Genomic DNA, 24,371 nt, shown 5'->3' with positions numbered 1-24,371 from the left:
CCCTCCAGTTCTCCCCAACTCTTCCCAGATCCGTCCCCTTCTTCCTCCACCTACCCCCTTCCTAACTTTGTTCTTTAAATTTTCTTGTTATTAATGTATACATGTGATCGAAGTGTGAGGCCAGAAGGGAGCTGACAGATTCCAGAATTGCCTGAGAGAGTTCTTAGGTCCTTTGGGAGAATAGCAAGTGTTCTAAACCCTTGAGCCATCTCCCCGAGTTAAAACAAAAAGCTATAAAATCTAGTTTAGCTCCATTTTAGTTCTTTTCATTAAATTCATTTTACATCCCGATTGTAGCCCCTCTCCCTGTATGTAACCCCTTCCAATTCACCTCAGAGAAGGGGAAGCCTTTCACGGGTACCAACTCACCCTGGCACATCAAGTCACAAGAGGACTGATATTCATTCTCTCCCACTGAGGCCAGACAAGGCAGCCCAGCTAGGGGAAAGGGATCCAGAGGCAGGCAACAGAGTCAGAGTCGGCCCCGGCTTCTCTTGTTAGCGGACCCACATGGAGACCAAACCGCACATCTGCTACATCTGTGTAGGGGCATAGGTCCAGCCTCGAATGCTCTTTGGTTAGTGGTTTAGTTGACTCTGTAGATCTTCCCATGGTATCCTTGACCCCTCTGGTTCTCTCAATCCATCCTCCACTCTTCAACAAGACCCCTCTGAGCATTCTAAGGCTTCTCTGAATTTGAAGGAAATGCAGTGAGATGACTGTAAGCCATAGAAGTTTGAACTCTGAGCACAAATAAATAGCAAGCATATCTAAACTGAGTGGCTCATGTTTGTTCTTTAACATCAATGGCTGTATATTCAAAGGTTGTAATAATTGAATATTGCCATTTCCCCCTAAAGGTTTTGAAAGAGGAAAAGAAGACATTTCTCAAAATAAAGATGACTCTTCACTTTCAATGTCAAAGAGCAAGGTAGGCGTACTGTTGTTCTCAGTATGTGATAGGACATTTTTCTGACATTTAAAATGAAAGCACTGAACTGAAATCCTGTAGGCGTTCATAGGAATTTTTATGTTGGTATTTTTAAACCATGTAGTATATATGAAAAGTATAAAGGTCTATACTTGGACTGACTGAGGCGCTGTGGAGTACTTGGGATGTGCTGATTGGTAACCATTGTTCTCTTCATAGTAACTGGTTTTGGTATGTGGGCTGTGCAGAACTTCTCAAACTGAAATCTGAGAGCTCCACTCTGAGATGTTTCAGGCTTCATGTTTTATTTTTAAGTATTTTAAATTTACTTATATGACAGTCAAAATATATACATGTAGGCTTAGATTTTTTTGAAACCTAGTTTTAATAAGGGTTCCCAGACACTTTGATTCCCTTACCCCCATCCAAAGGTAGGGGAGAAAAGATGGTAAGTAGGACAAGGGGACGTGGATCTGTTTAGAAGTTCTTTGGGGGCGATTCCAACCTCTGTTTGTCGAATCCCAGCAGTCTAGTTCAGTAGTATCAGAATACCAAACATGAGTCAGCAATGCTGACATGATCCAGCAGAACCAGCTGGGGTGCCTCTTTCATCGAAGCAAAGATCAGCGAAGATGAGAGACCAATGAAGTGTTGCGAAGCCAGCTATGCATTAGCCCCATCACTGCCCTTTAAGTGTATGTCTACTCTCCATGTGTTCCCTTCCCTTCAGCAGAACACTACCAGAGTCTGCATCACATGACACTACCAAAAACTTTGATTTCATACATACACATTTAACAGGTGGTGAACAAAGATATTTGCAGTAGTATCCTATCATTAAATAGGACATGGTTATTCTAAGTTAGCATTTTTAAAGTGCCCTAGAGTACTACCGCTGTAGTGATGCAGCAGCACTCTATAGATTCATCAAGGAGTTTTTCCTTTTTCTGATAAGATTTACTAGCTGTGATGAGAACTTCTTAAAAGGTTTTAGGATCAATTTAATGTTTCAAAGGAAACCTATTTCTTTTTGTTAAAGATTTATTTATTGATTGATTCATTTATTCGTTCATTCATTTATTTATTTAATACATATAAGTACACTGTGGCTGTCTTCAGACACACCAGAAGAGGGCATCAGATCCCATTACAGATGGTTGTGAGCCACCATGTGGTTGCTGGGAATTGAACTCAGGACCCCTGGGAGAGCAGTCGGTGCTGCTAACCACTGAACCATCTCCCTAGCCCTGGAAACCTATTTCTTAACCCAGTGAAGTCTCTGCTGTCCATAGCAGTAGGCTTTGTTTATCCCACCTCATGTATTTTACTCCTGTTCTTAGGAATAGTTGAAAGGATTACATAGCATGTTTTGATTCCTGTTGTGTACATTCTATACATAAGTTAACTCTAAGAATATCTGTAACTCTTAAGGTGTATGTTTAGGTTGAAAGTTTCACAGCACATTTATTTATTGGGCATATGTGTGCGGGTACATGTGTATATGTAGGCATGTTGGTGGGGGGAACCAACCACATAGTTACTTAGCAGCTAGTACTAGTAGAATGAATACCCATTTAATTTTTAAAGTCAACATACCAAATGCTCCTTTATACAAAAATCACAGTTGTAACAAGGCCCATTTCTGTACAGTTATTAGTGTCCATCGGGACTGCAGAGTTCAGTCTCCTTGCCATTTCACACAGCTCAAATGCAGTGGATCACAGTGCAGTCTGGACCACAAACAAAAACCATAGTGAAGAACTCTTAAGATGATAAGCTCCTGGTACTAATACTACTGTACTCACTCTGCCATTTTTCAAGAGAACTATAATAACTAGTTTGTTTCTAAATATTGTAATGTATAACCTACTCATTCTTATTTAAGTAATTTTGGGGAACAAATTTTAAATTTTATTTTATTTTTATGTGTGTAGGTGTTTTGCCTGCATGTATATCTGTACACCACATGTGTGATGCCCAAAGAAGCCATAAGAGGGCTTTGGATCCCAGGTGGAGTTACAGACAAGCTGTGAGCCACCATGTGGGTGCTGGTATTGAGCGCTGGTTCTCTGGGAGAGCAGTCAGTGCTCTCAAAGGCCAGGGCACCTCTCCAGCCCCAAAGCAACATTTTCAAAATGAAGTTTTAATTATCTTCATGACAAGAATGGCCAGTCTGAGTAATTTGCATAGTAAGATAAATGGCATCCTATTGCTAGGATAAGGGACTTCTCTAATAAAGATCCTGTAACTCGATCTCCCAACATCTGCAAATATACCTATACGTTTATAAGTTATTGCTACTTGTTTTTAAAAAACAATAACGCTTACCTGAATAAATTACTTTCCAACCCAAAGTATCTTTGTAACCACAGTAACTTCTTAATTTTTTTTTGATATATAAATGTAGTGTTTTATAGTTTCTAAAGGAAATCTTGGAAGAAATTTGGTATATAATGCCTTATTCTGAGAGGCAGATTTTGACTACATTTGCAATCTAGAATATAATTAGGAACCTGAATCAGAGCATATACCAACTATTATGTTAAACACTTTATGTGTGTTACCTCATTTAACCTCCAAAACAACCCTGTGAGTTAGAAGAAAATTAAGATATTTTACTAACCAGGACATTAAAACTTAAGAGAGAAATAACTTCTTAAAGTCACATGGTCTGAAAGGCCATAAGAGTTAAGTGTGGGGAAGGGGTGGGGGCAGCTAAGCATTCTAAAGCCACTTAACAGATTCAAGAAACTTTGTTAAAGGCCTTGTGGTCAGTATTAACATGGTGATCAGTTGTGCTTACAAAGAAAATAAAAGCCTACTGTAATGAAATATCTTCAACAAAGAAACAAAGATGGTTCATGTGTTTTGGTCTGCTAAAAATATGTGAATTCAGAGTCAGGCCTGGTGAGACATGCCTGGAATTTCAGATAGTTTGGAAACTGAGGCAGGAGGATTGTAAGCCAGCCTGGGCAGCTTAGTAAAACCCTTTTCCAAAATTTAAAAGTGGGGAAAAAAGGAGGTTGTAAGGACAGCTCAGTGATAGAGCATCGTTACTATGATACAGTATTTTTAACATGCAAGAGGTCATATTACCAAAGTAAAGCTGGGCAGTGCTGTTTGGGTCATGAGCTTGGTTCCTGACTTCCTGGTCTGTCACAGCTAGACTGCACAGCACTGTCAGAGCTGCTCAAGGCATCTGAGCTCATTCACCAATTTCCCAGGACATGCTTCTTGCCTGGGGACTCATATGACAGTGGAACCCTATAATAGCCAAACCAGATATTGTCACTTGGAGTTGTCGGGGAAACATTGTCTCTTACTTATAAAGATAACGTCCACCTTTGATTCTGACTGCCATACTGTATGAAGAGCTTTCAAAAGCAATAAAGCAATAAAGTGAGATTACCAAAACCGTACAAAATTCTGTTTATCTGTTTGCTGTCTATTTAATCTGTAGGTACAGTTTTTTTACTAGCAAAGGGTGATGCTACTGCTATCTCAGGGTTGCTTCAAGCCTTAGGTGAGGTGGCCATGCACAGTGCTTACTGTGGTCCTTTGTGAGTAGAACCAGCCATTAATTTCATCAACATTCAAGCTGACAAACAACATGAGTGATCTTCGTTAGACAGTATTATCTAGTGCGCTCCTCCTGTTTGTAGGAAGTAGAGTTCTGTGACCGTTGTAATGCACTGCGTTTCTCTGACAGAAGCTGTGTCATCTTTTGGGGCTAAGTCCTCATAGATATCTGGAAACAGCTGTATAGCAGGAGTAATCATGAAAAATTGTTTTGGTATCACAGTTTATGCCATTTTCATGAGAACAGTTAATATGGTATTTCAAGCCACGTAGGTCAGCAACTTAAAAGTTTAAGCAAGTTGAGCTCTATTTTCTGCATTGAAAATAATTTCGGCTTGTTTCCTGTCAATTTACTGCCAACATCATAACCTCTACTGTGCCCCATTTACATAAAGGTCTTTTTTTTTTTTTTTTGCGCCAACTACCAGGGGTATTTTTAGCATAAACAAGACAAATAAGCTTCAGTGACATTTTCATTTTGCTGGTTGATCAAAAATGTTTAACTCATTCCTTTTTTCTTCATCTATGCTATTTATGTAAAGATATCTTGTGCCAACCACCAGAGGTATTTTTAGTATAAACAAGATAAATAAGCTTCAATGACATTTCCACTTTGTTGGTTGATCAAAAATGTTTAGCTCATTCCTTCTCTTCAGCTGGCACACTGGCTGTTTTATCACCAGTGAATAACTATGGTACTGTCACCATGGGTCATAAAATTGATTGAAGGATCCTTGGTTAAAGCTAGTGATATGCAGGTGAATCTGTTCAACATTTGGAAGCCAGCATTTTGATCAAGTTCCATGTATACCCAGAGGATTACTAAGAATGCTAGTATGCTATTCTGTGTCTGACAATGAAATGAAAAATTATAGAACATTGAGATGTTGATATTGTTGTAAGATTTAGAGATAGCTCTCAGACCTATGCTTTGTACCCAGATGAAAGCCTGTGGGCACTGCATCAGGAGAGCTGGTTTTCATTCACCTCTACGTTAAGGACTGTGTCTGAGAAATCGGCCTCTCTGAGCCTCTTTTTGACATGTAAAGTGAATACAGAAACATGGGTTGTCCAATTTTTCCAAGTTTTATGGAGATTAACTCTTAACTAGTTTTGTCTTAATCACAGTTTAAGTACCCTGGACAGGTGGAAAGAAATAGACCTAGGAGTCCCGTGCTAAAGTGCACAATTGGCATGGCTTTGCCTGAATTTTGAAGGTGGAGGAGCTGAGGTAGTGGCTGGTCTTTATATCAGTTTGAGAAAGCTTACATGGTCTCTTTTTGTAGCATATTTCAACTGTCATTTTAACACTGCTTTGGCAATATTTATACAAAGAATAACTGGACAATTGTATATTTTCTAAGAAAAGTCCTGAGAAATGCACTGTAAAATTTAGAAATATTAAATTCACATTGCAGATTAAGTTTTGAAAGTGCATACATGCATGTGAAAACACAAATACCATGTGGGGAAAACTTTGTATTAAAATCCTCATTTGTTTAAATCATAGCAGCAAATGGGAAGAGTGTAAGAAAGATAATGTTAAGCTTTATGTGGTATGTAAAATAAATGTAAGTTTTAATTATTTTCTTATTTTCATCTCAGTCTGAATCTAAACTTTATAATGGCTCAGAAAAGGACAGTTCAACTTCAAGTAAGCTCACTAAGAAAGAGTCTCTTAAGGTTAGTTTCTATAGTTACTTTTTAATCTTTATTTATATATTAATAAATTAGATTTCTCCCTCTCCTTTCTCCCCTCTAAACCCTCCCATGTAACCCTTCATGCTCTCTGTGACCTCTTCCTTTGCTAATTGTTATTGCATGCATGTATATATATTCCTAAATATAACCTACTCAGTCTGTATAATGTTACTTGTATGTATGTTTTCAAGACTGACCATGGCTCAGAATAGACAGTTGGTGTGTTCTTCTGTGATGAAGTCTACTTCTCCTTATCCCAGATTTTCCTCGGTTGCACATAGTTCCTTGTTTGGGGTTGAGGCCTTGTGGGGGTTTTCCTTGTCCACTTTGGCATGCCCATTGGTGTTGTCTTTGTTCAGCTCACATTTGGGTGGTCATGTCGGTGGGACTTTATGTTACTAGGTGTTTACTAGGAGCCACGGTCTTACAGCAAAGCTGATGACCCTTTGACATTGTGCTTTGCATGTGTTTTTGAATATGGGCCAATATGGAAAATTGATGTGTATCCTCCCAAAGGGAGAGGAAGGAATCCGGGAGGACTGACAGGCAAGCACACATGCAGAGTGTTCATGTCTGTATGCCGCCGTGAGGACTGTCCCAGAGCAGGCTGTTGTAGGCCACAGCCTCTGGAGTAGGCATCTCTTCACAGCTTTAACAGGGCAGAGAGAGCACCTCATTGTATGTGGAACAGCCTGTGGTCATTTCTGGCATCCACTTAAGTTAGTTTGGTAATTTCCAGACCCAAGGAATATATATTTTGTTTGACCTGTATCATGTCTTAAATTTTGAGACAATGAAAGTCCAGATTTCTAACTTCTTTCTTAAGAAATGTGTAGTGTGGAGGCTACCTTCCTGAATGGCAATAGAACTTGGAGCTTAAAGAACACGTGTTCTCTACTAGCACTGTTCCCTGCTCATCCATCACATCCGCCTGTGGTCCATGGCAGGTCCTGTGTGCATCTGCATCAGCAGTCTCTTAGTAAACCTATTCAGCAGCACTGGCTGCCCTTCTAGAGGACCCTAGTTCAATACCTGCATGGCAGCTAGCAACCTCTGTAGCTCCAGAAGATCTGCTGGCTTCTCTTGCTTTCATGGACTTTGATGGGATACACAGACATACATGCTGGTGTGAGAACACATACACAGTAAATAAAAATAAGTGAAGACCTCCTAAAATAAAATGACCATAAGTCTTAGGTGTTAGAGGCAGTAATATAATAGTTAAACTTTATTCTGTGTATATAATCTCACTTAAACTTAACTTTAATAGATTTTTGTCTTATTATTTAATAAAAAAAGTAATTTACCTATAAAAGTAAAACATCTAATATTTTGAACAAGTTGATTTTCATAGTTTCTTAGTTCCTGTCTTGGATTTTAGTAAGAAAAAAGGTACAATTTTCATTTGGGAGAAATTGCAGCATTGCTCGTAATAGTCAAAAGCTAGTAGCTACGAAGATTTCTTCCAGTAAGAGTGTGCACTGGGAAAAACAACCCAGTGATTTCGAGCACAGCTTTGGAAGACGGTCTGCCTCTGGATCTTGTTTCACACTTTGCTAGCTGTGTGATTCAGGGCACATTACTGACACCGCCTCAGTGTCCTTGAACATAAAATAAAGCTGATAATAGCTTTACCTGGAAAGCTTATTGTGGTGATTAAATGAAGTAATGTGGTCAATATGAGTTTGGAGTAATAACAGTTTGCTGATGCACTCGGGGTTAACACATAAGTTTGCTTATGCCAGGAATCTGTGCCACAGCCAAAAGAACACGATAAGCATAGAAACTCTCAAAGAGAAAACCAGATGGGAGAGTTTGTGTGTTAAAAACATAGAAGCTGTGCACTTCTATAGATTGTGTGCATCTGAAAGCATAGAAGTGATTTAAAAGGATACAGAGGGCTGGAGTAGTGACCATGGAAACCAGATTCTAACCTCCTTGTCAAAAACTCCTGTCTAGTTTTTATCTGAAAATGCTGGGACTATAAGAAATTGTTTCTTGTATTGTTTGTTTCCACTTACATCAGGTACAAAAGAAGAATTACCGTGAGGAGAAGAAGAGAGCCACGAAGGAGCTACTCAGCACCATCACAGACCCCTCTGTCATTGTCATGGCCGACTGGCTGAAGGTCAGGGCTTGGGTTTGAACTCACTGAGCATTTACTCATGGGGAGAAGAAAGTGTGAGACAAAACAATAGATGCTTAGCGGGAGAGAAACTTTTTATGTTCTCTGTGCCAGTCTTCACAAGAAGGAGCTGGAGGGACATCGGAACAGCAGTTCTGTTGAGGCATCTTGACTATTGTGAGACGGTGCTGTTTAATATAACTCATTATAAAAGTATTTTATTATTCCACTCATCATTCTGTATTATTGCAGATTGGAATTAGTATTATTAAATACAGACAAGCTGATAGAAAAGTTGTACCTGAGCCAGGCAGTGGTGGTGCATGCCTTTAACCTAGGCCAGCCTGGTCTACAGAGTGAGAAACCTTTGTTTGTCTTGACAAACAGATTACAAAAGGTTTTGCTTGCAAAGTGCTGTGCAGTGAGTGCAGGTCCACACTGCTCTCCTGTCTCCGCTCACCATCACTCTGTCTTCTCCTGTTCTTACCTCATGGACAGCTGCGGGAGTCTCAACTTGACTTAGAGAGTTATGAGTTAGAACCACTACCGAGGCATTCCGAGAGACAGCGAGAACAAGTCCCCTTACAGCGAGAGCCTTCATCATGGGTGCACACAGTTCGAATACTGCAAGGGTCTTCTTCAGTTCTGTGCTGACAATAAATTCAGCTTACTTTATCTCTTCTTGAGAGCATAGTAGCTCTGGATCCTACTTGTTTTCTTTTCCAGAGTCAAACTTATTCCCTGCAAGTCCACAACCATCCTCAGAATGGATGGACCGTACCTCCTTTCTCCAACCCTCCCTGTTACTTTGAAGCAGGTTATTTCTGTGCAGCCCTGACCAGCCTTGGGCACATGGCCGTCTGGCCTCAGCATCTCACACACAGGTGATGCAGGTGCACACTACCACTCCTGATGCCGTGGCTGCCTTTAAACCTTCATTTCTGACAGCTGACCCTTGTTTTTCCTGGCACATCTCCAACAGCAAGACTATTACACATCAGAGTAACTGTCTTTTCTTTGATTCTCTTAATTTACCATCTCATTTATATGCGTGTGTGCACACACATACATCTTTTTTTTACAATTTTTCTCTTTTTATTTCTGGCTTCAGAGTCTCCTATACTCTATCTTGATTACTAGGGCACTCCTAGTAATTAATGTGCATTCACAATTCACTTAGATTTAATGAGTAAATGTGAAGAAAGTTCCTAGTGTAATTTGAACAATTTATACCATAGTGGTAACCTCTTCAGCATTGTTTAGCCAGTAAATTGCTTAGCAACAATTCTTAATGAGTGCAGATGTAGGAAATGATAGAAAAACTTGATATTATTGGCAGCATTAGAGTTTAAGGTGAGGAATATTTCATAAAAATAAGTAATGTGCCTACACTTAAAGACTTTCTCCTAGGCATTTGTTTAGCACGCCTTAGGAAATGACTGGGAACGGTTTTCTAAGCAGGGCACATTTAGGGACTAGGTAGAGGTTCTTCCTTCTTCCTACTGTTTACCAAATATTTATGAGAAATCTTGGTTGTACTAAAGACATTCAGAAAAGCAAAGTGAAAAAAAAGAATAGTCATTTATTCACAAAAATTACAGTTGTAACAACTGCCACAAAAAGAATAATTTCAGTACTGTGGAAGTTTATTTTAATGACCCTTGAGTGATCACATAGGTTAGGGATTCTATTTAATGTATTTGAAACTTTGGTCTACTGTTCCACAAATTCCTGAGTTTCTTAGAATCAGGAGCCATGTCAGCTTAACATTTGTCTGCAGTGCATTGCCATGAAGTAGTCTTGTGACTTAAAGACATTCAGTGTAAATGCATGGGCAATGTGACTTTAGATTAAAGGTGTATTCAGTGTAAATGCATGGGCAATGTGACTTTAGATTAAAGGTGTATTCAGTATAAATGCATGGACAATGTGACTTTAGATTAAAGATGTATTCGGTGTAAATGCATGGGCAATGTGACTTTAGATTAAAGATGTATTCGGTGTAAATGCATGGGCAATGTGACTTTAGATTAAAGATGTATTCGGTGTAAATGCATGGGCAATATGACTTTAGATTAAAACAGCCTGGTAGCCATTATTCAGTCTGATATTCTATAGTCGAGAAAGAGAAACAGCTATCAGTCTCTAAAATAAACTTATCTTTCTGTAGATTCGTGGTACCCTAAAGAGCTGGACCAAGCTGTGGTGTGTGTTGAAACCTGGGGTGCTTCTGATCTATAAAACACAAAAAAATGGTCAGTGGGTTGGAACAGTCCTTCTGAATGCTTGTGAGATCATTGAACGTCCATCAAAAAAGGATGGCTTTTGTTTCAAGCTTTTCCATCCTTTGGAGCAGTCTATTTGGGCAGTGAAGGTATGTGAGCACTTGCTGAGGTAAGGGTAGAGGTGACAGTGAGGAGAAGTAAGTCCTTGGCTAGAATTCAGAATATTGTTGCTTTACCAAAAATCCTTTCTCTTGCCTTTAAGACCTAGAACATTTTTTTTCTGAAAAATTTTCTCAATAATATTACATCTTATTTTTCTCTTTTGTCACTGAAGATTAAGTTTATATTTTTATTAATTGTGGTTCTTTGTTCTCTGTAAAGTTGTGTAATGTTGATGGCATCTTTGTGCAGTTTCATCACAGTGATTGTCTAAAACAGAGACCTACACTTTGTGTGGCCTTCCCTGTAGTGATGAGAGTGTGAGTTGGGATGCATGGACCAGAAGCATCCTGTTTGCTCTTTCTTTGAAGATAGAGCACCACTGTTTTGTAACTAAAAGTATTAGTGTGGTCCCTGCATGCTCTGAAAGCAGAAGCAAACAGGAAAACTCATGATCAAGGAATTCTCCAAACCATAGACAATGTTGTTTACATTAACCACATCACCAAACCTTAAGATTTCACAGTGGGATCATTGCTTTAGTCTAGGTAGTTAATTGGTTCATCATGAATAAAGGACAAATATATACCTGACAATATTAATTTGCCTAGGAAGAGATATGGGCTTTTTAATCACAGTAGTCTAGGTGCATCAAGTAATAAATTTAGGATTTCAGAGTTATTTTTGTTTTGGAATTCAATTTTTTTTTTACTAGTGAGTTATAACTAAATATCTAGCTACCTACCTAATTTATACTTCTAGAAGCATAGTATTTCTCACCTAGTAAGATCTATAGGATGAAAATTCTTGTTAACATTAAAATTGTATTAGTATGGTAAATTCTAGATTTTTGTACTATATGAGCAACATGTGTGGATGGAAGAAAGAACTGAACCCACAGAGGTATTTTGAATGGAGTTTGTTTCATCCTCATACTTAGGCGAAGAATACAGATTTCTCCTAAATACATAAAGATTGAACCCCACAGTGGCTACTTTAGTAGTTTTTCTAGTAAGTGACAATATTAAAATCTAGGCAGTCTGATTCTAGGTCCAAGTGTACCTTAGTTCTAGGGGCCACCTCACAGCAGTGTTCCGTGTGTGTATGTGTGTGTGTGTGCGTGTGTGTGTGTGTGTGTGTGTGTGTGTGTGTGTGTTTTCAGATAACCACAGTTATGAAGCAATTTTCTATCTTAGCTTGTAAAAAGTCAAGTTTTTTGTTATCAGTATTTTAAAAAAAGAGTAATTGATTATAAGGTATATATAGTTCATTTCTCTTTATCTAGTGAATTTTAACTGTATTTCCAGTAACTTTTTAAAAACATTTAGGAATCAATATTTCTGATGTAGTAAAACCTGTAAGATAGAAATTTTGTTAAAATTATGTCAGTATGTTAGATACTAGGCTTTCTTAATTTTGAGCAATATATACAGGTAATATTTAAGTGATAAATGCTATTGTTCCATTTTCTATTAAGGAGGAATATTTGTTGGGAAAGAAATTAATACTAAACATTAGCATTCTTAAGGATGTAATTAAAGCTTGTTTGTTTTTAAATTATTATTTGTTCCTGGTGGGTCAATATCTGACAAGAATAATACTGGTTTTTATGTTGTTGGTCTGTCACAATACTTACCTGCTCCACCTGCTTTCTTTGAAGGGTCCAAAGGGTGAAGCAGTTGGATCCATAACTCAGCCTTTACCTAGCAGTTACCTAATTATCCGAGCTACTTCAGAGTCAGATGGTAAATACGTTTTGATGGATTGGCTCTCATCTTTAAAGGATTATTTTGCATTTTACTTTATGTTAACCTTGGAGGAAATCATGTGTTCAAAGGACAGTTGAAGCAAAACCCTGTAATCATAAACTGTGTAGAACACTAAACGCATTAGCTTTGCAGACAAGAGCTCTGAAAGGACACATCTAACCGGGCAGTGTTAGCAGCTCAGGTTGTCTGGTTTTCTTCCACTCTCCACTGACACATTAATGCCTTGGGAACTTAATAGTATTTCTTTGTAGTAATTCATTATACATTATCATTTAAGAGAGATGTGCAGCCTATATGCTGTCATCCTTTTAAGTTAACATTTGTGGAACAAATAGCACTGGTTTGGTTATATTTTACATAAGAAAGCAAAATACAAACAACTTGCACACACACTCACACACTCACCCCTCTATAGCTAGAAACATAAGTCACGTGGCAAATAATACGGAGAGAGCAAACCACACCACACACACATGCAACATAATGGAAAAGCTTTGTAACTACTGGATTTGTTCCTTACTGTTGCACTGTATGGTCTAGATCAGCTTGTTGTAAGGAGTCTTACAGCCTTCCAGTGCTGATCTTAAATTACTAGAAAAGTGTAGTATGAACATCAGACTTCAATAGGAAAATGTTTTACTTGGTTCATTTTTTTTTGCTAGATCTTAAAATAAGTATATATGAATATTAACACACTTAAATATATGAACACATTTCATAATTCCACTGATAACAGTTTGAAATTGTAAAAGAAAGCTATTACTGGTGACAGACTTGGTAGTTAATGATAGCATTCTGTAGGTATTTTCTTGGCTTAAAATTCTTGTGTTAAGCAAAATAAGACTCAAGGACAAGTATCACATGCTTTCTTTGATATGTGAAATCTGAACAACAATATGAGAGTAGACGCAAGTGTTGGGAAGAGAATGGGGGGGATCCTGAGGAGGGCTGCGGTGACTGGAATCTGTGCATGAGAGCATACGTGGAATGTCACAAGGCCTGTGAGTCAACAGTGTCTGTGTGGAGGCAGAACGGATGCAGTCAGCAGTGAAACAGTATTCAGTCAGGAAACACGGCCTTTCACTGGGTTTTATGTACCTTGTATGATACCTTGAAACTGTATGTTAATCTTCTAAGGTTTCAGAGATTGTTTTAGAATTGATATGCTTAAATAATACATGTTGTCTTTTATTTATAGTGATTTTTAAATGTGTATTATTCAAAAAGCATTTATTAAAAAGAAAAAACAAGATTGCATTAGAATCCTGTCAGATTTTGACATTTAAATTATTTCTAGTGCTTGCTTGTCAAAGAAACAGTACATTTAAAGGTAAGAGGGTTAAAGACAAATACTAATTTCATTAATTTTCGGGCTTCTAAATCCGTGTTTTAGGAAGGTGCTGGATGGATGCTTTGGAGTTGGCTTTGAAATGTTCTAGTCTTCTTAAACGTACAATGATGAGGGAAGGGAAGGAGCATGATCTGAGCATTTCGTCAGATAGCACACATGTGACTCTGTATGGGTTACTGCGCGCTAACAATCTCCACAGTGGTGACAACTTCCAGTAAGTAGTTTCTGCTGCTAATTTGATAATGATTTTGGAGACCATCCTGCTAATTAAATTGGCTATTATTTCTGCTATCTTAATAATGTGTTTAGTATTAAAGCATGGCTTAAGGCCTCTAAAGTTAGGTTGTGCTATAAATCAGGCATAGGGCTTTATTTACTTTATTCTAGCCTGTGACGTTGTTCTTTTTTCCAGGTACAAGTGAGCTGAGTGTCTCCTTTGTTTTTGTGCATTGTGTACCTTCCATTAAGAATGATTTCTACTTTCATTAGAATCCCATTCCAGATGAGTTTGAGCATTGTATCCCATATGAAGTTGTCTTACATTAAAACAAAGACCACTCTTCTCTTCTACTGTTCTGGTCTGAGCATGTTTTGTAATGGCACTGGATTTTGCCTGCCATTTGTGAAGCATTTTTATGTTTATTTTTTAGTGTGTATGGGTGTGTTTTGCCTGTTTGTATGCATGTCTGTGTTACATATTCCCACAGTGCCTTCAGAGGCTAGAAGAGGGCGTCAGGCCCCTGGGACAGGAGGTACATATGATTTGGGTGCTGGGAATTGAACCTGGGTCATCTGAAAGATCATCAGTTCTTTAACCACTGAGCCTTTCTAGGTCCTATGGAAGCATTTTGAGTGGTAACTTTATCTGGCTTGTGGTTTTTACCTCTTGAAGTATTCACCGTAGTTAATGCTAACATAATACTAACATCTCTGGCAAAACTGTAGTGCAGTACACAGATTTTTGGGGGAGGTGCTGGCCTCTTTTTGTAGCTTTACAGGGGAAAAAAAAAAAACCAAAATCCTCCTCTTGTCACTTAAAGCTTCATTTTGGGGCTACAGATTTATTCCCTTAAACCAAAACTGTTATTTCCGTTGTTCCCTGGAAACCCCCTGCCAATTAAGCCTATCAGATGAACGCTGAACACAGCTTAATGCATGTCTCCATTGTATGCTTACCAGTTATTTTGGGTTGCTTTGGAGCTCTTCACGGTGGGAAGTCAAATTCACTGACTGAGAACTTTATGATCCTGACTCAGTGGTTTTCTTCAGACGAGACATGGCAGTGGCCCTGCCTCCAGGAATGTGGTTGTGAGGCAGGAGGTGGGCACCATCGCAGGCTTCGTTTAATGTCTCAGTGCCTTTGTCTACTGATCTGTAAAAGAATGTTGCCTAACATGAAAACTTCAAAGATTAAATGCACTAAATAAAACACTTTTAGAACTGTGCATAGCACATAGGAAGTTTTTAGTAAATGCCATGCTCTTCCCAGTTACGCATTTGTCTTCTGAGCCTCCTTTGTTTTCCTCCCGCTAAGGCTGAATGACAGTGAGGTTGAAAGGCAGCACTTTAAGGACCAAGACATGTACTCTGATAAATCTGACAAGGAGAACGACCAGGAGCACGATGAGTCGGACAATGAGGTGCTGGGGAAAAGCGAAGAGAGCGACACGGACACGTCGGAAAGGCAAGACGACTCGTACATCGACCCTGAGCCCGTGGAGCCTTTAAAAGAGACCACCTACATGGAGCAGAGCCATGAAGAGCTGGGAGAGGTAATGCCCTACTGTCAGAGACTCACAAGCTGAGAACACTCCTACACAAAATTAGCGACAGTATTCGCTTGGCCTATTGATTTCCCCAAAGAATATTTATGCATCACATGGCTTTTTCAAAGGTGTATTTTGGAATTTATTTGCATTTATCAGCAACCAAAAAAAAAAAAAAAATCTGAATGCCAGTATGGTCTTAGAGTTTACATTTTCAAGTTTGTTTTTGAGCCAGGATATTGCTTGATGTCATTGCCAGCTATAAAGTAAATTGCAAACAAGCATAAATTTAAATCTTGCTTGCTATTACCAGTGCGTAGAAGTCAATGTATGTAAAGCAGTGAACCACAAAGCTGGGTATGGTGGCACAGTCCTGTAATCTCAGCACTTGAGAATGAAGCAGAAAGGCAGCCTAGGCTACACAGCAAGAGCAGTCTGGGAATACACAGCAAGGCCTTGTTTCAATAGAAAAATAAATTTAACTGAACAAATAAAATAATACTTAGTCCTTTTATACTGTTGTTTGATATTTCTTGAAGCCCTGTGTTTACTTTTATAGACTATATTTTATTACCTAATTATTAGTGGTTTTTGTACACTTCCAAAATACCTAGAATAATCTTGGAGAGCCATGTTTTTATCATTCACTGTCTTGTCTGTATGTCTGTGTCAAAGAGAAATACAGTCTTTCAGTATGCTCTATTGCTTGTTATAGGCAGGTGAGGCTTCTCAAACAGAAACTGTGTCTGAAGAAAACAAGAGCCTTATCTGGACTCTGCTCAAGCAAGTCCGTCCCGGCATGGATCTGTCCAGGGTGGTTCTTCCGACTTTTATTTTGGAGCCTCGTTCATTCCTGGATAAACTTTCCGATTACTACTACCATGCAGATTTCCTGTCTGAGTAAGTAGAGTCTTCTGGAAAGAGAAAATCCCTGTATGGTGTTAGAATATCTCAAGAAAGCAACAAAAAGCCAGCCATGGTGGCGTGCAGTTGTAATCTCAGCAGTAGGGAGGTGGGAAAAGGTGGATTCCTGGGCTCAGCAAGGCCAGTGAGAGGCCCTGTGTCAACAGCCAGGTAGGGAACACCTGAGAAGAATGGCCCTGAGCTCCTCCTTTGGGAATGGCAGTTCCATGCTCAGCCACCCACGTCGCACTGCTGTGCACCTGAGTGTCAGGCGCTGTTGCACCGTGTGTGTTGTCAGCCATCCGTTCAGTTGTACTCAATAAATATTACACTAGTTAACTTTGGATACATCCCAAACTTTATCATCGCAAGAGATTATTGGTTTGTTCTGGGGAAGCTTTGCATGGTATGTAGTAGATAGAAGTATTAATTCTCCTGAAATAAAGAGGGACCTTGATGTCACACATGGTGGTACACATTTGTGATCCTAGCCCTTAAGGGTTACGTAGTGGACTGATTTATCCCCGTCCCCAATAAAAAGAACCTGTAACTTACTCACACCACTACAGAAGGATCCGCAAGAGTGAGTGGGTTTACTGTGGAGAAACCAAGCAGAACGGATGCAGTGTGCACTTGAGTTGCCTATGCTGCTAATAAATAGGCTTCCTTATTGCTTTGGCTCTGGAACTTTTAAAACTCGGAGAACTATCGGTGCATTTTTACTGAAGAAAACCTCAACGATTTTGATTGTCAACCAACCTAGATCTAGACTCTGTCACCTTGCAGTGTATCCTCAAAAGTCAGACTCCACTGTAGGATGTACTTGTGAATGAAACTACCTTTACATAAATAAGGGTCCAATGATCTGAAAGACTCCCATCAGCCTCCTGTTCTCTCCTCTGTTAATCTCTTAGCACCAGCTGTTCAGAGTGCATGCAACCAAGTGAACAGTGATGGAAGGTCCTTCACTGACATGGGACTGAAGACCTTTAAACAATCCTTTGATTGGGCTTCAAGGCACCACAGAATGCACAAATCTCAAAAACCTATATTTATTTGTTTCTATGAAAGAAAGGGTTGTGTGGGGGTGGTTTTTGTTTGGGGCTATGGTTCCCGAGAGAATCCTAATATTGTGGAGGCATGGCAGTGGCCCATCTAGAAAGCAGCGAGTGTTTATTTTCTAATCACAGTTAACCACAGAAGTCCTAGTTAATCCTGGGTCCTACAGAACCCCATTTGGAAACTTTGGTTTGGAATTTCCAAAAACATTTCAGCAGTGCCCTGGGTAGTACATCAAAGAATCAGGAAAAACTAGGATAAGGTAAACATTTTTTTAAAGATTGTTTAAAGATTTTTTTTTCCCTAAAGTTTTAAAGACTGGTGAGTAGGAGATCTAGGCAGTCAGAGAGCAGAGAGATCTCTGCAGAGTGCAAACAGAAAGTGCGCCCCTGCCCTGCCCGATCCAGGGACAAGGAACACAACATTGGAACTTCTGTTTCCACCCGGCAATTCTGGGGCGCAGAACAGGGCTCGGCCCATCTGCCACCTGGACCAGTGGAGATCCAGGGACACAGACCAGATACAAGGGAAAGGCAAGAACATATCACTGACAACAAGATGGCAAGAGGAAAGCGAAAGAGTATATCCCAAGGAAACCAAGACAACCTGGCAACACCAGAACCCAGCTCTCCCATAACAGCAAACATTGGAATGCCAAACACTCCAGAAAAAGAAGACGCAGACCTGAACTCATACCTCAAGACGCTGATAGAGATACTTAAACAAGAACAGGAGGAAAAGCAAAAAGAATCAGAAGCTTTTAAAGAGGAAACAAGAAAAACACTCAAAGAACTCAAAGAACTAGAGGAAAACAGAACCAAAGAGATGAAGGAATGGAAGAGGGAATTTAAAACAGAAATTGACACAATAAAGAAAACAATAAAAGAGATAACCCTAGAGGTAGAACACCTAAAAAAGAAATCAGGAGCCACAGAAGCAAGCATTTCCAATAGACTACAAGGGATGGAAGAGAGAATCTCGGGGGCAGAAGACAACATTGTAAACATAGACAAAACAGCCAGAGAAGATGCAAAAAACAAAAAGCTCCTAACCCAAAATGTCCAGGAAATCCAGGACACAATGAGAAGACCGAACCTAAGGATAATAGGAATAGAAGAGGGAGAAGAGTATCAACTAAGAGGCACAGTAAATATCTTCAACAAAATCGTAGAAGAAAACTTCCCTACCCTCAAGAATGAGATGACCACGAGCATAAAAGAAGCCTTCAGAACTCCAAATAGGTTGGACCAGAAAAGAAATACCTCCGGACACATAATAGTCAAAATACCAAGTGCCCAAAGCAAAGAAAGAATACTAAAAGCAGTAAGGGAAAAAGGTCAGGTAACATATAAAGGCAGACCAATCAGAATCACACCCGATTTCTCAACAGAGACTATGAAAGCTGGAAGAGCCTGGACAGACATCATGCACACCCTAAGAGAGCACAAGTGCCAGCCCCAGCTGCTATACCCAGCAAAACTATTAATCACCGTAGATGGAGAGATGAAGATATTTCAAGACAAATCAAAATTTACACAATATCTGACCACAAACCCAGCACTACAACGAATTATAGGTGGAAAACCCTATACAATGAGGGAAAATGCATCCTAGTAAAAACAAGAAAACTCCTAAACAAGAAAACCAAAAGAAGAAAAAGACACAGACACAACTCAACCCACAAAAGCAATAATAGCAGGAAACAGAAACAACTATTCCTTGATATCTATTAACATAAATTGACTCAACTCCCCAATAAAGAGACATAGGCTATCAGACTGGATACATAAAGAAAATCCAGCATTTTGCTGCATACAGGAAACTCATCTCAGAGACAAAGACAGACACTATCTCAGAGTAAAAGGGTGGGAAAAAAACTTCCAAGCAAACAGCCCCAAGAAGCAAGCTGGAGTGGCTATTCTAATATCGAATAAAGTAAATTTCCAACCAAAAGTTATCAAAAAAGATAAGGAAGGACACTTTTTACTCATTACCAGGGAAATCTGTCAGGAGGAACTCTCAATTCTTAACATATATGCTCCAAATAAAAAAGCACCCACATTCATAAAAGAAACCCTACTAAAGCTCAAAAAATACATTTCACCCCACACAATAATAGTGGGAGACTTTAATACCCCACTCTCACCAATGGACAGATCATGGAAACAGAAACTGAACAAGGACACTGTAAAACTAGCAGAGACTTTGAACCAACTGGAATTAATAGATATCTACAGAACATATCATTCTAAAGTAAAAGAATACACCTTCTTCTCATCACCCCATGGCACCTTCTCGAAAATTGACCACATAATTGGACACAGAACAAGCCTCAATCGATATAAGAAGATTGAAATACTCCCATGCATCCTCTCAGATCACCATGGTCTACGGCTGGTCTTTAACAACAACAAAGACAACTAAAAGCCCATATACACATGGAAACTAAACAACGCTCTGTTAAACGATAGCAGGGTCAAAGAAGAAATAAAGAAAGAAATTAAGGATTTTCTAGAATTCAACGAAAATGAAAACACAACATACCCAAACCTATGGGATGCAATGAAAGCAGTTCTGAGAGGAAAACTCATAGCCCTAAGTGCTTCCAAAAAGAAACTGGAGAGAGCATACATCAGCAACTTGACAGCACAGCTAAAAGCCCTAGAACAAAAGGAAACAGATACACCCAAGAAGAGTAGACGGCAAGAAATAATCAAAATTAGGGCAGAAATAGACCAAATAGAAACAAAAAGAACCATTGAAAAAATCAACAAAACCAAGAGCTGGTTCTTTGAGAAAATCAACAAGATTAATAAACCCCTAGCCAGACTAACTAGAGGGCAAAGAGAGAGTATACAAATTAACAAAATCAGAAAGGAAAGTGGAGACATAACAACTGAAACTGAGGAAATTCAAGAAATCATCAGATCCTACTACAAAAACTTATACTCCATAAAATTGGAAAATCTGGAAGAAATGGACAAATTCCTAGACAGATACAAGATCCTAAAGTTAAACCAGGACCAAGTAAACCATTTAAATAATCCCATAACACCTAAAGAAATAGAAGAAGTCATCAAAAGCCTCCCAACCAAAAAAAGCCCAGGTCCAGACGGGTTCAGTGCAGAATTTTATCAGACATTTATTGCAGATATAACACCAATACTCTCCAAACTATTCCACAAGATAGAATCAGATGGAATACTACCTAACTCATTTTTTGAGGCTACAATAACCCTCATACCTAAACCACACGAGGAAAGAGAACTTCAGACCAATCTCACTTTTGAACATTGATGCAAAAATACTCAACAAAATCCTTGCAAACAGAATCCAAGAACACATTAAAACGATCATTTATCATGACCAAGTAGGCTTCATCCCTGGGATGCAGGGATGGTTTAATATAAGGAAATCCATCAATGTAATCCACCATATAAACAAACTCAAAGAACAAAATCACATGGTCATCTCACTAGATGCTGAGAAAGCATTTGACAAAATTCAACACCCCTTCATGTTAAAAGTCCTGGAAAGAACAGGAATCCAAGGTCCATACCTAAACATAATAAAAGCAATATACAGCAAACCAACAGCCAACATCAAACTTAATGGTGGGAAACTTGAAGCAATCCCACTAAAATCAGGGACTCGATAAGGCTGCCTACTCTCCCCCTACCTATTCAACATAGTACTGGAAGTCCTGGCTGGAGCAATTAGACAGCAAAAGTAGATCAAGGGGATACAAAGCAGAAAGGAAGAGATAAAAACATCACTCTTTGCAGATGACATGATAGTGTACTTAAGTGACCCCAACAATTCCACCAGAGAACTCCTACAGCTGATAAACAAGTTCAGCAAAGTGGCTGGATACAAAATTAACTTAAACAAATCAGTAGCCTTCCTATACTCAAAGGACAAACATGTGGAGAAAGAAATTAGGGAAAAGGTACCCTTCACAATCGCCACCAAAACTGTGAAATACCTTGGTTTGACTCTAACTAAGCAAGTGAAGGACCTGTATGACAAGAACTTCAAACCTCTAAAGAAGGAAATTGAGGATGATCTCAGAAAATGGAAAGATCTCCTATGCTCATGGATTGGAAGGATCAACATCTTAAAAATGGCCATCCTACCAAAAGCAATCTACAGATTCAATGCAATCCCCATCAAAATTCCAACCCAGTTCTTCACCGAGTTGGAAATATCAATGTGCAATTTCATATGGAACAACAAAAGACCTAGAATAGCAAAATCCATCCTCAACAACAAGAAAACATCTGCGGGAATCACTATCCCTGACCTCAAGCTATATTACAAGGCAATTGTGCTGAAAACACAATAGGCATGTGGATCAATGGAATAGAATAGAAGATCCAGAAATGAGCCCTCATGTATATGGTCACCTGATTTTTGACAAAGGAGCGATAAACATTCAATGGAAAAAGGACAGACTATTCAACAAATGGTGTTGGTCCAACTGGCACTCAGCATGCAGAAGAATGAAAAAAGACCCTTTCTTATCTCCTTGTACAAAGCTCAAGTGTAAGTGGATCAAAGATCTCCACATTAAACCAGATACACTGAAACTATTAGATGAGAAAGTAGGGAAAACCTTAGAACACATAGGCACAGGAGAAAATTTTCTGAACAAAACACCAATGGCTCAAGCTCTAAGGTCAAAGATTAACAAATGGGACTTAATGAGATTGCAAAGTTTTTGTAAGGCTAAAGACATTGTCAAGAAAACAAAACAGAATGGGAAAAGATCTTTACCAACTCCACATCAGATAAAGGCTTAATATCCAAGGTATACAAAGAACTCAAAAAGCTAGACACCAGAGAATCAAACAACCCTATTAAAAAATGGGGTACAGAGCTAAACAGAACATTCTCAGTTGAGGAATATCGAATGGCTGAGAAACATCTGAAGAAGTAAGTGCTCAACATCCTTAGCCATCAGGGAAATGCAAATCAAAACAACCCTGAGATTCCACCTCACACCAGTCAGATTGGCTAAGATCCAAAACTCAGATGACAACAGATGCTGGAGAGGTTGCGGAGAAAGAGGAACACTTCTCCACTGTTGGTGGGGTTGTAAACTAATAAAACCACTCTGGAAATCAGTCTGGCGATACCTCAGAAAATTGGACATAGTACTACCTGAAGACCCAGCTATTCCACTTCTGGGCATATACCCCAGAGACACTTTAATACACAACAAAGATATATGCACCACAATGTTCATAGCAGCTCTATTTATAATAGCCAGAAGCTGGAAAGAACCCAGATATCCTTCAGTAGATGAATGGATACAAAAATTGTGGTATATTTACACAATGGAATACTACTCACCCACCAGAAACAATGACTTAACCAAATTCTTAAGAAAATGGCTGCATCTAGAGAATATCATCCTGAGTGAGATAACCCAGTCACAAAAGAAAAGACATAATATATAGTCACTGATAGTGGGATGCTAACCCCAGAGGCTCGCACTGCCCCAGAAACAACTCACAGACTGTATGAAGTCCAAGAAAAAAAGAAAACAAAACAAAACAAAACAAAAAAAAGTCATGCTCAATCCTTACCCACCAAGAACACATTTACAAATTCCGGGTTGCACCCTGTATTACATGTACTGTTTGCTCATTGTAAAAAAAAAAAAAAATCTTTACACACCAAGAAAACTTTGACTATTTCCAGGTTGCATCTTGTTTTACATGTACTTTATGCTCATTGTAACTAGTAGGATTTTGATCACACTATCAAACCTTAAAAAAAAGAAAAAAAGCAAAACAAAAAAACTAAGTACTGACAAAAATGTATTGTATACTTTTATGCAAAAAAATGTTTAAAATCTGTACATTTATCTTTGTTTCTTAAAATAAAGTTGTTAAAAAAAGATTTTTTTTTAATTATGTGTTTATTTGTCATAGCAGGTAGGAGGGGTGGGGGGGGGGCCATGCATGTGCAAGTGAATACAGATACCTGCAGAGGCCAGAAGAGGGCTTGGATGTTTTGGAGTTGAAGTTACAGGTAGTTGTAAGCCATTGCAGAAGATGCTAGCGATGGACCTTGGCCTACTAAAACCAAGAAGTGTTCTAGAAGCTAATTTATATGATTTTGTTTACCGTTTATTTTAACATGAATTACATTTCCAACTATAAGTGATAGAAAGTCTGAAAGAATTTGCGATTGTATAAAATTATTATATTTAGCATTTTTTCTTTTAGAGCTGCTCTGGAAGAAAATCCATATTTCCGCTTGAAGAAAGTCGTGAAATGGTATTTGTCTGGATTTTATAAGAAGCCAAAGGTAATGTTTACATTTTGCTTCTTTACCCTCCATTTAAGAGAATTTGCATTTATATGTTGTGTGTGTATGCGGGTACCATGGTGTACATGTGGAGGCCAGTTCTCTCTTTACATCATGTGAGACTTGCAGATCAAACAGGTCAGCAGAGTTGGAGGCAAGTGCCTCCCCTGCTGAGGCATCTCACTGACCCGCTGTGGTGGCGCTAAAGCATACAGAAAGCACCTGAGTACAGTTGCCGTCTGTGACTGACTGATAAGTGTTCTTGTGCTGTGGAGGCAGAGTTAGCACAGCCTCCTTATGTTCCAGTTTCTTTGTCTGTTCTCAGGAATACAGTCAGAAAACAAGAGTAAGAAATAAGCTTAAAGGCACAGTGGTGGGAAAGATTATGAGACTCAAAATGCTTTAAGTGGAAAGATGAAGTAGCCATTTAAGGACAGGTATCACCAGCAAAACCGCCACCACTAACCTAATGATACGACATCACT

General features: G+C 38.9%; 1 protein-coding gene across 1 annotated transcript in view; it reads left to right on the top strand.

The window, feature by feature from the left end:
• Positions 1-24,371, top strand: part of OSBPL8 (oxysterol binding protein like 8) — a 123,520-nt gene that overhangs the window by 79,957 nt on the left and 19,192 nt on the right. Inside the window, exons 4-12 of the mRNA XM_080935724.1 lie at positions 861-931; positions 6,116-6,193; positions 8,238-8,339; positions 10,507-10,710; positions 12,381-12,465; positions 13,883-14,054; positions 15,375-15,612; positions 16,322-16,506; positions 23,805-23,886. Of these exons, the coding sequence (XP_080791850.1) occupies positions 861-931; positions 6,116-6,193; positions 8,238-8,339; positions 10,507-10,710; positions 12,381-12,465; positions 13,883-14,054; positions 15,375-15,612; positions 16,322-16,506; positions 23,805-23,886 (1,217 nt within the window). The remainder of the gene's footprint in view (positions 1-860; positions 932-6,115; positions 6,194-8,237; positions 8,340-10,506; positions 10,711-12,380; positions 12,466-13,882; positions 14,055-15,374; positions 15,613-16,321; positions 16,507-23,804; positions 23,887-24,371) is intronic.

Source organism: Micromys minutus (assembly GCF_963924665.1).
Source record: "Micromys minutus genome assembly, chromosome: 22".
Lineage (NCBI taxonomy): Eukaryota > Metazoa > Chordata > Mammalia > Rodentia > Muridae > Micromys > Micromys minutus.
The sequence above is the reverse complement of the archived record's forward strand: the minus strand, read 5'-3'. Positions and strand labels throughout refer to the sequence as shown.